Below are 14636 nucleotides of genomic sequence, written 5' to 3'. Positions count from 1 at the left end.
CTCGCTTCGGCAGCACATATACTAAAAATTGGAACGATACAGAGAAGATTAGCATGGAGAGATTGTTAAAAAGCAGAAATGAACTCAGTGGCTCTGCAGTGGGGCGGAAGGGGGAAGAGTCTGCATTTCTAACAAACTCTTGGGTGATGCTGATGCTCCTAATCCGTGGACCACACTTTGAACAGGGAGACTCTACAGGGGCTATAGTCAGGACATGGAGTAAAAAGTATTCAATATATTCCTCTTATTCTAGAATGTTCTGCAATCTTTATTGCCATGAAAAAAAATTCTGCTCAGTGTTTAAGGTAATTTCAAATGTAACGTCTATGAAGCCTTTTTTTTTTTCTCTCATCGAGTTAATCTCATGTAACTCCTTTATGATATCCTAATGACGATTTGCCTAATAGCTACTTGTATATATCTGTCACCTCCATTTTTTGTTTGTTTAAAAAAATTTTTTTACATTTATTTATTATTGAGAGACAGAGAGAGACAGCATGGGTGGGGGAGGGGCAGAGAGAGAAGGAGACACAGGATCCAAAGCAGGCTCCAGGCTCTGAGAAAGCTGTCAGCACAGAGCCCGACGCGGGGCCTGAACCCACAAACCATGAGACCATGACCTGAGTCAGACCCTCAACCTACTGAACCACCCAGGTGCCCCAACTGTTTGTTCTATTTAATGTATTTACATGCAGTTTTTCTTTGTACACAGTGTGGGTGTGCAGTCTGGGTTTGAACCGGCTTGTACAGTTGTGTCACTACAACCACAACAGATTCAGAAGAGTTATATGGCCCCCAAATTCCCATGTGCTGCCCTCATGTAACCCCAGCCCCTGGCAACCACTGACCTGTTTCTGTTCCTAGACTTTGGTCTTTTTCAGAATGTTATGTAAATAGAATCATACACCATGTAGTCTTTTGAGTCTCCTCCATTTTGCTGTGAGTATTTATTTATGGACTTGGGATAATATGTAATCCATCTTTGTTTTTGCCCAAATAAATGGGCAGCGTAAACTGGGTGTTCAGAGACTCCTATTAGTGGTTCTGAGCTTTCTCTTGTTTTAGAATCACCTGCAGGCTTGCTGAACCACAGCGTGCAGGAGCCCCCCTCCAGAATTTCTGGTTCAGTAAGTGTTGAGGGGGGTCCGGGAGTTTGTAATTCTTACAACTTCCAGACACTGCTCATGTTGGGTACTGGGAGCCCACTTTGAGAACCACTGATGAACAGAGTCTGTGCTATTATCAAGTGTTTCAGGTGATTCTTATATGCCTGCAAATCTGTGAACTCCAGCCTCAGTGCCATTGAAAGGGGAGGGAGTGTGCTTGTGGTCCTTTTTTATACCAGACATTGCTCTCTGGCCATGGCATCCATCCTGCTTTACCGAGGATAACTTCTTCAGCTCACAGGGACCCGAGAAGCAGAGAACACTGAGCTTTGTTTGATTGAGTCATTCTCCCCTTGGGAGGAAAACCAAGGTGAACGCATCATCTCCTAAGGAGGATGCCAACACCAGTCAACACCAGCTAAACTGGTTCCAGTTCTCTCTGGGTCTTCTCACAGGCTCAAACAATGTTGGTGTGGAAACCATGTGTGAGTATATGTGTGCTGTCTTAGAGAAAACCAATGCGATTAAGGCTGGATCTGGACTCTGAAGGGGACAGCTCCTGTGGACCCACAGGATTAGTGGTAACAGCTGCTGTCCTGCCCATTAGAGGAGAAACAAAAGAGAGGAGAAAAGGCTTATTTAAAGGATGTGTCTCTGCAACTCTGAAGGGAGAAGTCTTTCCATCAAGCCTGAAGAAAAGTGTGTTCCTAGGTAAGTGGATGCCTTTCTGGGTTAGGTAGACAAGGTGCTGGTGGGAAAGCAGAAAGCTCAAGATTTAAGGAGGGAAGGGTGGGGGTTGAGGTTGAGACTGTGGTCTGCGGGATGTGGCTCTTCCCCCCTTTCCCCTGGAGGCATCTGTATTTGATCTGACTTGGGGAGAGAAGACCACTTTCTGCCATCTACAAAGGCTCAAGGGACATTTCCTTGTGGCCTTTCTGGAAGAAAATGGAAAAGGCCCTGTGTCCCCTCAACTGATTTTATGCTTTTATAGCTAATTGTTCTTAAAATCTGTGGAGATTTTCAACTTTTTTTGCCTCGTGGAAGGCAAACTTAGTAGAGAAAGGTATTGTATGAAGGGCCCTTAAGACAAGTCCAAGAGATTGGAGTTCTAGGTCACCCTCCCATCTCTTTGTTCTGGGCCACGTAAGAGATGGGGCGGTGGGGGGTGAAGACAGGACGGAGCTAGATGACACCAGATTACTTGGCGTCATGTGTTTGTAGCTACATTCACTAAATTTTAAGTATTTTATTTTTACCTTTTAAAACTTATTAGAGAGGGGGCCGTTGTTACCTTGCACTATGCCCTTAGGTCAACATGTTAGCTGCTCTTTGAAAATTCTTGTGTATATAAACAATTTCAAAAAACCTACTTTTAAAAAATACCTGACCAACTCGAATGGTTTTCTTTTCTTTAATTTTTTTTAAGTTTATTTATTTTGAGAGAGAGACAGAGAACACAAGTAGGGTTGGGACAGAGAGGAGGGGGAGACAGAGAATCCCAAGCCAGCCCCACATTGTCAGTGCAGAGCTTGATGTGGAGCTCAGATTCATGAACTGTGAGATCATGACCTGAGCTGAAACCAAGAGTCAGATGGTTAACCCACTGAGCTACTCAGGCGCTCCCTGTTTACTCAGAGACTTTTCACCTGTCATATTTGCTATCTCTCATATTATTTTCATCCGAAAACTCCTTTTTTTTTCACACAGTCAACTTTTAATTCTTTCCGTTGATGGCATTAGAGCTGAAAAACAAAAATGAAACTTACTCTATAAATGTTCTTTTATCCAACCATTTTATTCTGTTCCTGAGTCAATTTTTTTCTGCCAATAAACTTAACAATGGATCATCTCAGATGTAACTTTCTCTACTCATCTTCTGTGAAAAAGTAGTGAAATAACTAAACCCAATCAACAGAAGGAAGGGCAAGAAGATATCGAAAGGTTGCAAATTTAACAGTTACTTCTAAATAATAGATAGTTGGCAGAAATTTTGTAGCATCCAACTGTATAATTGGCAACTATAGAGATAAGTCACTAATCCAAGCCACCATATGCCATGCGGCCTGACCATATTGGAGTACTGGGTGTCTCTCTTCAGCAATAACGTATTATAGCTCACACTGCCCTTGGAGATCAGACAGCTCGTAAAGAGTTCACATTAGGATACAAATATTTTCTGGCTTTATTTGTTTGACTTAATTAAATCCTCTCTTTAAAAAGAAACAGTCTGGTCTTATAAGAAAATTATAAGAGAGATTTTTAAAGAAGTATTTAGAAATGAAACACTTTCTATAGCTTGGTACATCTTTTTGATCTTGACCTTGAGCCCTTGCAGTCGGGGGAGGCAGCACTAAAGTTATCTCAGGTTTAAAGACAGTATGGGATTCAGGTCAGTTAAAGGCAGTGTGGATTCAGATCAGTCACATTCAAAAGGATGTCATATTATTTACTTAAATAGCATCGCATTGAAGCTGTTACTTCTCATGACACAAGACAAGGACAGGATGAGGGTCCCGGCTGCCCTCACAGGCTGGGCTTGTGCAGCTCTCTACCTGGCTTCCTACTCCACTGCCTTTTCCCATGGTGCCGGCTCGGTGGCCTGTGAGGACATGCAGCCCAAGCACATTCCAGCCCAGCCCCAGAGTCCCTGGACCCACCACCTCACCATTCACACCAGCAGATCCTCCTACTTGCCCGGAGACACCGTCCCAGGTATGTATGGGAGAGCTTCGAGAGACCCCCAAGCCCTAGTGACAAACCCCAAGCTGTGTTTGTCTGAAGCATGTGTTTTCTTGGCTAAAGCTTGACTTAATCCTAAAAAGCAGTTATTTAGCCAAAGATAAGTATGAACTATTTGTATCATGAAAGACCACATAATGCATCTCCATATTGATACTCATTTTTACAAGAAGGCACAGATAGCATTATAATAAAAAAAGTTTCCATTGTTATAAGATAAATATAATTACCCTGAACAAACTTCATGTGTCCTGTGTGTGTGTGTGTGTGTGTGTGTGTGTATGTGTATGTGTGTGAAATAGACTTTTGGTTCTTATTAGTTAAAACTAACATTATTTGCAGAGTGAAAAGAGTATTTCCTGCTATTTTAGTTTAGGAGCCTGCAAAAACAGAGAAGGAACTTGAGTGCTGGTGGTTCACTGGGTCGTGATTCCAGGAAGTACAGTTGAGGAAAGGGAGGCAGGGAAGAGACACCAGTACAAAGTGTGAGACTGGGCAGGTCGCTGCTGTGGACAACTGGGGCTCAATTCCACAGGAGACCCTCTAAGAAACCACACAAAACACGCCTCTGAATCATGTCTCAGGAGGTTGGAGGGACTGGGGCACTGTCTGGTTGAGTGTCTCTATGACACACACACACACACACACACACACACACACACACACACACACATCAGAGTCATGCCTGCTTACCTTGGACCAAGCTCCCAGCAGAAAAAGCAGAGCAGAAATCTACAGGTACTGAAAGCAGTTGCTGAGTGTCTCCTGAAAAGCATCTATGCAACCACGTGTGAACTCAAACACACCAGCCGTGTTTGCTCCACTGCCTTTTGGTTTTGCTGATTCTTTTGATGGTGATTAGAGGAAATAAACTCAAATAAAACTTACTCTACAAATATTGTTTTATCCAATCATCCTGTTCTATTAGTAAGGGTGGGGAAAAAGTATGTGAGTAATATATTGGCACACACCCCCCTCCCGCCCACAGCAACATTCCCCAAACTGAAACTCAGGCTATTCTAACAGAGCTTCCCAAACTTTGTCACCGTCACGATACAGCCAGAAAATGGTAATATGTGTAGAGCATGTTGGAGCAAAAGGCAAGAAGAGGCTACTCAAGGCTGGGGGCAACTTTTCTGAGGCTCCAACCACCAAAGTCCGCACCCAGGCACCAGCATGAAGGGATCAATCTGTCAGCACCCGCTTGGGCTGTGGCTTAGAGAATGAAAATGGAACAAAAAAAAGCTGTAAAAATGGCCCAAAATACTGTGACACCCAAAACCCTAATAAAAAGTGACCTGAAGGAAACGTATTGTTATTGGGAGTAAGACAACATACATAATAAAGAGCTGGAGGGAGCACTTCATGGATTCGGTGAAGGTCACTTAGTAGTTTATTGTGCCTGGATCACCCTGTTCTTTTCTTTTTGTTTTTTTCTGGGATCCCACACTAATCTGTGAGCTCCTTGAAGGTAAGGACCATGTTGTCCTTTTCATGGATGTTTGCTCAATGCCTAGCACAGTGCTTAGTTTTAAACAATAACTAAATACTGTACGAATATTTATTAATGAAAGTTCAAATGCAATGGAAAATACAATGATTGCAGACACGAAGTTGCATTTAGCAAGCCTATAAACGTATACCCATGATTTTAGCTATTCATTTAATTACAAACAAGTTTGCCATATTATTTGTGTTGTAAGTAAAATTCCTGCAAGTGGAATCACATTTCTGAGATTTTTTTGATGTGTGGTAAAATATATATAACATAAAATTTGCCATTCTAATTGAAGTATACAATTCACTGGCATTAATTTCACAATGTTGTACAATCATCACCATTATCCATTTCCAGAACTTTTTCATTACCTCAAGCAGAAATTCGATACTCATTAAATAATGATCTCTATCCCTCTCTCCTCCCAGACCCCGATCATTTCTATCTTTCTGTCTTTATGATACTTTACCTGCTCAAGTACCTTGTATAAATGAATTATGCAATATGTACGTCATTTTGTATCTAGCTAATTTCACTTACTGTAATGTTTTCTAGGCCCTTCTATATTTTAGCATGTATCAAAGGTAATTAATTGCATTTTAAATTTGGAAAATATTGTTAGGTTACCCCTTTAAAGAGTTGGATGGTTTCTGGTACTGGCACTAGTGAATGAGTGTCCTGGTTTTTCCACAGTCCCATCAATACTAGTTATAATTACGCATTTTAAAATTTGTTAATATGATAGGTTTTAAATAGTGTCTCATTTATAATTGTTTCCTAGTCATGATCGTCTTTGTTTGGTTTTCTGTTTGTGTCCTTTGATAATTTTAATTTTGGTCATCTTTTTATTGATTCACTAATACTCTTTGTATTTGTCTGTTTTGTATCTTTACAAATACTTTTCTTAGTTTATAATTTGTCTTTTGATTTCTTCTATATTTATAATTTTTTAAATCATCTTTTTCTTTATGGCAATTGGGTCTTTTTTAGGCATTCCAAACTACAATATTTTTTTACAAACTATATTTTTCATATTTTTCCTAGCTTTTTTGTAATCATTTAAAATTTTTTTAATGTTTATTTATTTTTGAGAGAGAGAGAGAGAGAGATATCATGAGCAGGGGAGGGCAGAGAGAGAGGGAGACACAGAATCTGAAGCAGGCTCCAGGCTCTGAGCTGTCAGCACAGAGCCGTCGTGGGGTTTGAACTCACAAATTGTGAGATCATGACCTAAGCCGAAGTCAGGTGCTTACCAAATTGAGCCTCCCAGACACCCCTCCTTTATTTAAAAAAATTTCTTAATGTTATATATTTCATTTTTACATAATTTTGTTCTAAATCAAATTTATCTTGAAATAACTCTTCAAGTCCCCCCACCCCGACCACAATAAATTGTTTACTTTCTGAGCACTTGTCTTGAGCTGTTAGTTTTGACAGTACCCATATAAAAGCACCAATGGAACCACATTAAGAGTGCTCACCCTGAATGGATGTGTTCTGTTGCAGTGACCGTGAGGAGCAGTCGGGATTTCATGGGATTTCTACTACAGGCTCGAAGAGTCTCTGATCATCAAATAGCCGGCATTTTTGTTTCCATTCCTCCTCATTCCAAACCGATGACTTGTTTTCAAGAGGCTGACACAGTCACCCACTCTGACAAGTCCCGGAAGAGAAACCTGGCCTTCGAGTGGCAGGCTCCTGCCCAGCCTGTGGGGGACATCAGATTCTTGTAAGAGTGAGTCAGTGCTCCTTCGTAGGAATGGAGACTTACACTTTGAAGAGAGAGGGCTTCTCCTCTCCCTTCCTTCATGATTAGTCCCCTACTCCAGCCACCTAATGACAAGGACAGGGTCGCAAGGAATGCCCCAACTAGACAGCCTGTGCAGAGGGTAGCTAACAAAGCACTTGCCCCCAGCTTCCCACTTTGTCATTATCCATGGCTCAGAAGTATATGATTTCCCCTCCTCTCTGAGCACAGATGCATCTTGGCCAACCTCTCCAGAAAATAACGGCCAGATGACAAAAGAAGGGCCAGTGGGAGAGTAGGGAAAACTGAGAAAGACAGAGCTGAGGCACACAGACAAGTAGCCACTTCCCTGGGCCCAGGGAAAGCCACCGAGGTCTCTGTGCCTTGGCTTGTGGTCTAGCAAATGGTCATAATAATGACAGCACCTACCTTAAGGGCTTGTATAAGGATGAAAGGGTCAATATATGCAAAGTGCTTACAGTGGTTCCTGGCAACAGTAAACTCCATGCATGCATCATTACTCAAAATGAGACACTTGGTTTGCCGTTCTTTTCAGACTCTTGCGTTTACGAAGAAATAGATTTTTTTTAACTCTTGGGAAAGAATATGTTTGCCTCAGTTTCTTTTCCCCACACTCTCATATATTTATATATATATATATATATATATATATATATATATATATATATATATATAAATATATAAGAGGGAGGCTGTGCCTGAAGTTGGAGGCATCCAGACTCCATATTGTCTTCCCTGCCAGAGTTTTCCTTCTGCACTGGGAATGATGAGATTTGAGCGGTACCCCCCTGCCCCCTGCCCCCACAGTGCCCGCTTTCCATCCCTTCCTGGTGGACTAAGTCAACAGGCAGGACAGCAAGGAAGAAAACCCTGTGCTGTAATGATTTTGCCCATTCGGGAAGGCCAATATCCATCCACTTGACTGTTGGTGCAACCTAGCTTCTGCTGGGGCTTGGTTCTGATCCAGTTCAGGGGAATGTGTATTTGAAGTCCTTAAGTCTGTACAGATCCTTTTATTTCTCAAATCACCTCCATTTCTCTCTCCAGATGTGACATCCTAGCTCTATGTGCCACATAGTAAGTAGTTTAGGAACCATTATTTCCATTTGACAGTGAAGCCACTTGATTAGCAGCCTCTCCCAAAGTCGTCCTGTGCCGGCTCACCTCCCAGACAGTTTCCCATGATAGGAGCAGCCACGTGCCTGAGGCATGAGCCTTACTCGTACCCTAACACTCTGGGTGACCTCGGCTAAAGTAATCACATTTTTATAACTGCCTTCTGAATATTTAAAGTGGGAAAAATGATACAAGCCAAGAATCCCTATCTCAGTGAAATTTGGGGGAGGATAAATGAGATACTGTTTGTGAAAGTGATTTTCACTAAAGAGAGCAGTAAGTATTCAAAATATTAGAGTACCAATGATTTATCTCTAATTTTTAATGGAATCTACAATTACAGCAGAACCATGCAATTGTACAACAGAATTGTGAAAGTTTCAATTAACGGAGTAATTCAATTAACAATAGACCAGTAATGGCTCATGATAAAGTTGAAGAGGGGACCTTTTGAGTCTAAACAGTTTAAGAAGACACCTTTTAGCCAAAATGAGGTTTTTAATGACTATATTTATTCAGGGGAAACTGATTTATACATTTCCTTTCCTGTGTTAATTGTTTGCTGCCACTGAGTTTTTGTTTCTAAAGAGAGTGGAGTCACCCAAAGCGCAATATGATCATCTCTTTCGTTTTTCTATTCATTTAGACTTTTGTTCTTCTTCAGATATTATTTAAGGGAAACTAAATCCTCACATCATCTTGGTTTCTGTTTCCACAGTTTATCAGTCGTCCAGTCTTATTTTGTTTACTGGGAGGGGATTGAATCCTCTGTGGTGTCTCAACAGACAGGCAGTGGAGCCCCGGGTAACAGCCGTGTGCAGCTGGGCTCCCTGACGCCAAGCCCCGGGTGGAGGCCGGAGGGAACCGAAGGAACCCCCCCAGGTACAGTTTGCCGTGGGACTCAGAAGCCTGTTTGGCATCATTATTTTTATAGCTATCTATTTTCACTTGGAAATGACGCCGCCGGTCCCAGCTCTGGCCACACAAGCAATAAACACCTGCCTTGGCTGGCTGCTGCAGTTCTCGGAGACACGGCTGTGGCCAGGAGAGGACGCTTGCCGGTGCAAGTGGTTTCGTGCCGCTCATCCTCCCAAATTAAAGTGGTCCCTGGGGTGGACAGTTGGATTCTACTACAGAGCAAAATACAGCACTGACCTCCCCCTATCCCCACACCTACGGGTCATCACAGTGTTTCAGGGGTTTCTTCAGACCCCTGGAGCTACACAGGGAGCACAAGAAAGAGCTGAGCTTTTCTTCTTTTTATGTAAAAACTCATCCCACGTTAATTGTTACTCTCCATGGTAGGTAGCTGGCCCTTTGCAGCCTGGGTTGGAGAATGGTATCAGAAATGAGAGGCTGTTTGGACGGCAATGGACTTTTTCTTGGCTCTCTACATAACTGGAGACTCCATTGGCCTGTGAACTTCTGAAACAAAACAAAACAAAACAAAACAATACAGGGGCACCTGGCTGGCTTTGTCAGTAGAGCATGCGACTCCTGATCTCAGGGTCATGAGTTCAAGCCCCACATTGGGTGTGGAGCCTACCTAAAAAATAAAACAAACAAACAAAAAACTAATCAACTAGAGAATAAGGTGGTCACCTGAAAATTCCTGGTGCCGGAACTCATTTCCGTTGTTTATTTCTAGTTAAGTGCTCCAAATGGGTGACAGAAGATCCAATCTGTAATCCTCCCAGTACCACTCTCCTTTATTCCATCCTTTGTTCTTGGCCAACGTGCTAGTGCCTGACATTGCTCAGTCCGGCAGACCAAGCACAGAGCTCACTCCGGGCCACTCTCTGTACTCTGCCTTTGCCCCCAACTGTCTCCTCCTCCCTGCCCAAGACAGTGTTCTAACCTCCCCAGCAAGATCCTCCTGAAAGCAGAGTAAAGATCTCAAGGCCTGGCAGCATGGCCTAAAAAAGACCCTGCAAACCCAACGTGTGATTGAAGTCTCATGTTTTATTTTATAAATCATGCAACTGTTGCATTTTAATACCAAGCATGTTGGTTTTACTATGAAAATGAGTAAAAGTGAGGTGTCAGGAAGTTATATCATGTTGACTCTGCAGTCTGTCTTAGGTCCTACTGGGGACCTTGTCTTTTGGGGATAGGGGTGTGTGACAGACTCCATTCTGAGCAGCTACAGGATAAACTCATTAGGCTGCACACATTCCTCCCCTTCTGGCCCAGCCTATTTGTCTACACAAACTGCAGTGTTTCCCAAAGGAAAAAGGAGTGTGTGTGTGTGTGCCTGCTCACTGAGACAGGGGAAGAGCGGGGGTGTCATTTAACAAGGTGAAATAGATTTCTTAACTATAAGAAGACTGCAGTAGGCAAATTATGAGTTATGAATTTTCACATTAGGAAGATAGTATATTGTATTTCCCAAACTTATTTCCCAATAGACCCTCAGGACACTTTTGGGCCTGATCTCCATGTTTTGCCTTCTGACATTTCCTCAAACTGGGCTCTTCCTCCTGATAATCTGTTTATCTTTCAAGGGGAAGTTCAAATATCTTCTTTGTGAAACTTTCTCTGTGCTTCTTGGGAGGCAAATGTGATTGCCTCCTTAGTTCTGGTTTTAAAGTCTCATCACACTGTAATTTATAAGGTCGGGCATCTAAGACGCTCTCCTCCTAGATTTTGAGTTCACAACCAGTGGTCGCTACCACCCGCAGCACTCTGGCATCCCCAGGCTTCGCAGCAGTGCCCATCCTATAACGAGTCTGCGGGAAATGCCCAGATGCATTTAGAGTTCAGGCAGGAATCTAAAACTGTCAAGCTTTTGCCACATTCTGTGTGTCTGTTAGGTTTCTTTGCCTTTCACTTCATTCTCAATGTGTCTGAGTGACGAAGGCTTTGGAGAAGAGTGGCACAAAAAGAAAAAAAAAAAGTATTCCAATCCCGTTAGATCCCTGGCCAGAGAAACCTCAGCTAATGTGCTTTTTTTTTTTGCAAACACCACGGCTGTCATCCTAACGGTGATCGTGCTAAGTTCTCAGGGCACCTTGCACCTGTTCCAGGCACTGTGTTCCAGGCTTCTATATCAGTGATTTTATTTCACTTCTCAGCAGCCCTATGCTGTAAGCACCATTATTGGTTCCATTTTGCAAAAGAAGAAACTGATGCCCTGGCAGGACCTGCCCCAAACCAGGAGGTAGCGGAGTAGAGAATTGAACCCAGACAATAATCTGACTCCCAAACTGGTCTTGCTGTGCTGTTTCTCATTTCTATTTCTAGTGCTCTGGGCTGCCATGGGGCCAGTCATGGATGGGCAATGAGATGGTGGAGGGCGGGGGAGGGCAGTGATCTCGTCTCTGCCCACGGCAGGGGCTCGTCATTATCATCACCAGGGACACTTTTCTAGTTAATAACATGGCAAGAAAGATCTAAGGCTTTTAAAAATCTTTTATTTCTGGGATTCTGCTTTTTTTTTTTTCCTGGCTAGAAGCAGTTTTTGGCAGAGGTAAGAAAAAAAAAAACAGTGGTCATAGTGGTTTCTGTACTCATTTAGTGATGACTGGTAAGAATGTACAGGTCCAGAGGGCCAGAGACTTACTATTTATAAAAATGTTAGAAATCGAGTCCTCTGCCACTTGGTGAGAGGCTTATATTACTGGGCAGATCATCTTTCTCTGATACTTTTGAGTGGTCCAAACTTAATGGTTCGTCCCCAAGCTGCCTTAAAGTCTCTAGTATTTACCCCATTATTATAGTTGTTTGTGCTAATCAATATGAGGAAAATACTCTCACTCTCTTTTGTGGTGTCTTTGTATCTCTTCTTAGCTCTCAGTCCCCCCACCACTCTTCCCCAGAAGCATGCAGACATCTTTGCTGTTGCGCTAACTGGAGCTGCAGAGGAGAATAGCTTAGATCCTTCTCCTCCCAGTGTTTGGGTGATGGAGTCTCCTGGGGGTGCAGAGACTCTGTTCCAGTCATCTTCACACATAGCTACTGCAATCAGCCATGGCCAGCAACCCAGAGGGAAAAGCAGGCTAGCCACAGAACCATCCAGGAATGTCCATGGGCTGGAGAGACTCATGGCTCCCAGGAGATTCTCCTCAGAGGGCAGTGCTTCCAGCCCCAGCACCTACCTCAGGTAATGGATCAGGGGTGAACCGTTCAGTAAGGTGGTAGGATGAAGTCAAACAGTGGGGTGCCAAGGAAACATAAACTTCTTGGTGTCTGACAGACAAAGACCTCACCATATTTATTTTTAAGTGCATAAGAATCCCTGATTATAGAAGGGCTACTGGTCAAAAGGGCCGGGAATGAAACTCACCTGGGGGAAACTGTACTCTCTTGGACAGGGTGAGATATCTGAGATGCTGCTATAAATAAAATAAGATACAAATATACATTTTATAGCTTAGATATGTTAATTTATAATATATAAATCATATTTTATGTAAAACAAATAAAAGCATTCAGTGAGTCTTTGTTGCTATCCTCACTTGCCTCTCTTCCAACCCCTTTCCTTTTCCCCATCAGCCCTTAGCTACAAACTCAGGAGTATTTCCAAAGAAATCTGATCTTAGCAGCACACACAGCAATGGTAGAAAATGCTGCTTTTTGATCCATATATTTAGTGACCCCTTTTCAGCTCTTCTGTCCTTCCCTTTAGGACTCAGGATGATCCAAGCCTTGGTTCATTGGAAACTTGCCTGCCCTTGGATAGGGATGAGCAGGTAATAGTCCTGGTTGTGCATGGGTGGTGAGGTTGATATTTTGATTGCAGTGTGGGAAGTTCCAGGCTGGGAAAGCAGAAATATTAGACTAGTAGTTGAAATTTGAGAGAAGGAGGCAAGGGTATGATATATATTCAGCATCTTTTTACCAATCAATACCAGCCTTTCTGTTACATGCAGTGTCTCTGAAGTTATTGACAATTGTAGAAATTGATAGTTTTAGTGATTTGTTTTCCCACTTAGCCTCAGTTAATAATTCTTGTCTCCCCACCTCTACATCCCCTCTTTATAACATTGGCCTCAAAACACCATGTATGGTTCCAGAGTGTTAGATCAATGGACAGTATAAAATATACATGTCCACTGATTTACTATTCCTTTGAAGTCTTAAAAGGAACACAAAATAAAACATGGTATAATATTCTTACTCAAATTTATTGGAACCTACATCAAGATTAAATGTCCTCTTTCATGGGTCCTAGCATAAAAAGACACTCAAAGCTTTCTGCCATTGCAGATGATAATCACCCATATTGGTCTTATTAACAGACCCTAAGTTTATTCTTGTAACTGGCCTCTATACTCTCTTTGTGGGGTTTCCATTAGCCACCTCATCCCCATCAATCAAAAGGGCATATCTATCTCCTTGGGCATTTTATTTTGAGCTCTTTTAGGACCAGGCACAAAGCTGGGTTTTCAGCTGCTGCCTAGGATTCTTTAAGGATCACAGGTTAATTGTGAAGTTCAGTGGGAGCTTGGAAGAAGACTAGATCCTTTGACTTTTTTTCCCCTTTGCTTTTCTAGGACAAGACGGAGTCCTCTAATAGGACTGTGATGAGCCCTCCTCTGTCCACTGTCCATCTTACCTATCCTCGGCATCTCTGGTCCTCTGAAGCATTCACTGGGAGTGAGGCTAGGGCAGCCATACCGACCCCTGTCTTCCACACTTCTGCCACATCTAGGCCACCTGCTGCAGGCAGCCAGTCAGAGGCATCTAGGTCTTCTGCCAGCTTCTTACCTCAGTCGACGTACAAGGAGCCCAGAGTGGGGGAGGGAAAAGGAGGGGACAGAGGCGGATACCCCAGGAAGCCCATCCAAAGGTCTGAGATTGGGCAAGAGGGACCCAGTGCTCCTTCAGGAATCCAGCTCAGGACTCCCCAGCTGGGACTCCTGCTTTGCCTTTCAGCCATCTTGGGCATGGCCCTGGCTGCTGGCCTTCGTTACCTGCACACCCAATATTGCCACATGCAGAAGGAAGTGTCCTTCAGCGAGCCTGCTGGGGATGCTGTTACCGGGACCAATGGAGGTGAGACCGTACATGTCAGGAAGATCGGGGAGGACAGTTTTGTTTCAGTTGAAGTGGAATACAACTGGATCACTTCCTCTGTGGGTAGCGAGAAAACAGTCCTCTGAGTGGCCCTCCCTAGACCCTGTGATGTCTCAGCCAGAACGGAGCTAATGAGAATAGCTGATGAGGACAGGGGCTCCCTGTGCCCCCCATCAGTGAACAGTTAGTGGAGGAAGCTGTGAGCCGACCGTTTTATCAACAGAGGGAGTTCTTCCCGAGCTTTGTTGTCTTAACATCTGTAATTTAGCAGCTTTTTTTCCTTTCACAATTAGACGTTCTGTTTGAAGAGTTAAACTCCACACAATGAATATTGTATAACCTGCTCATTAACTAGACTCCTGTGGCCGCTAAGCTTCCTCTGTTGCCTTAA

General features: G+C 43.1%; 1 protein-coding gene and 1 long non-coding RNA gene across 2 annotated transcripts in view; one reads left to right on the top strand and one right to left on the bottom strand.

Moving 5' to 3' along the window:
• LOC115305409 overlaps positions 1 to 6905 on the bottom strand; it is a 22081-nt gene extending 15176 nt beyond the window's left edge. Inside the window, exon 1 of the long non-coding RNA XR_003914779.1 lies at positions 6825 to 6905. This is a non-coding gene — a long non-coding RNA (uncharacterized LOC115305409). The remainder of the gene's footprint in view (positions 1 to 6824) is intronic.
• REELD1 (reeler domain containing 1) lies at positions 1734 to 14636 on the top strand. The gene is made up of 7 exons (XM_029955576.1): positions 1734 to 1817; positions 3565 to 3818; positions 6850 to 7072; positions 8946 to 9109; positions 12017 to 12329; positions 12855 to 12918; positions 13723 to 14636. Exons 1-7 carry the CDS (start codon positions 1753 to 1755, stop codon positions 14329 to 14331), a joined length of 1692 nt encoding a protein of 563 aa, XP_029811436.1. The 5' UTR covers positions 1734 to 1752; the 3' UTR covers positions 14332 to 14636.

This window comes from Suricata suricatta, chromosome 1 (genome assembly GCF_006229205.1).
Source record: "Suricata suricatta isolate VVHF042 chromosome 1, meerkat_22Aug2017_6uvM2_HiC, whole genome shotgun sequence".
Classification (NCBI taxonomy): Eukaryota; Metazoa; Chordata; class Mammalia; order Carnivora; family Herpestidae; genus Suricata; species Suricata suricatta.
This window is presented reverse-complemented; position numbering and strand designations above follow the sequence as displayed.

What these genes read in the sequence shown, in the direction of transcription:
- REELD1 (XM_029955576.1), top strand. Translation starts at nt 1,753, where the DNA reads ATGTGTCTCTGCAACTCTGAAGGGAGAAGTCTTTCCATCAAGCCTGAA. An exon ending in GCCCGGAGACACCGTCCCAG is followed by an intron (nt 3,819 to 6,849) that starts GTATGTATGGGA and finishes GTTCTGTTGCAG; the next exon opens with TGACCGTGAGGAGCAGTCGG. An exon ending in CCTTGGATAGGGATGAGCAG is followed by an intron (nt 12,919 to 13,722) that starts GTAATAGTCCTG and finishes TTGCTTTTCTAG; the next exon opens with GACAAGACGGAGTCCTCTAA.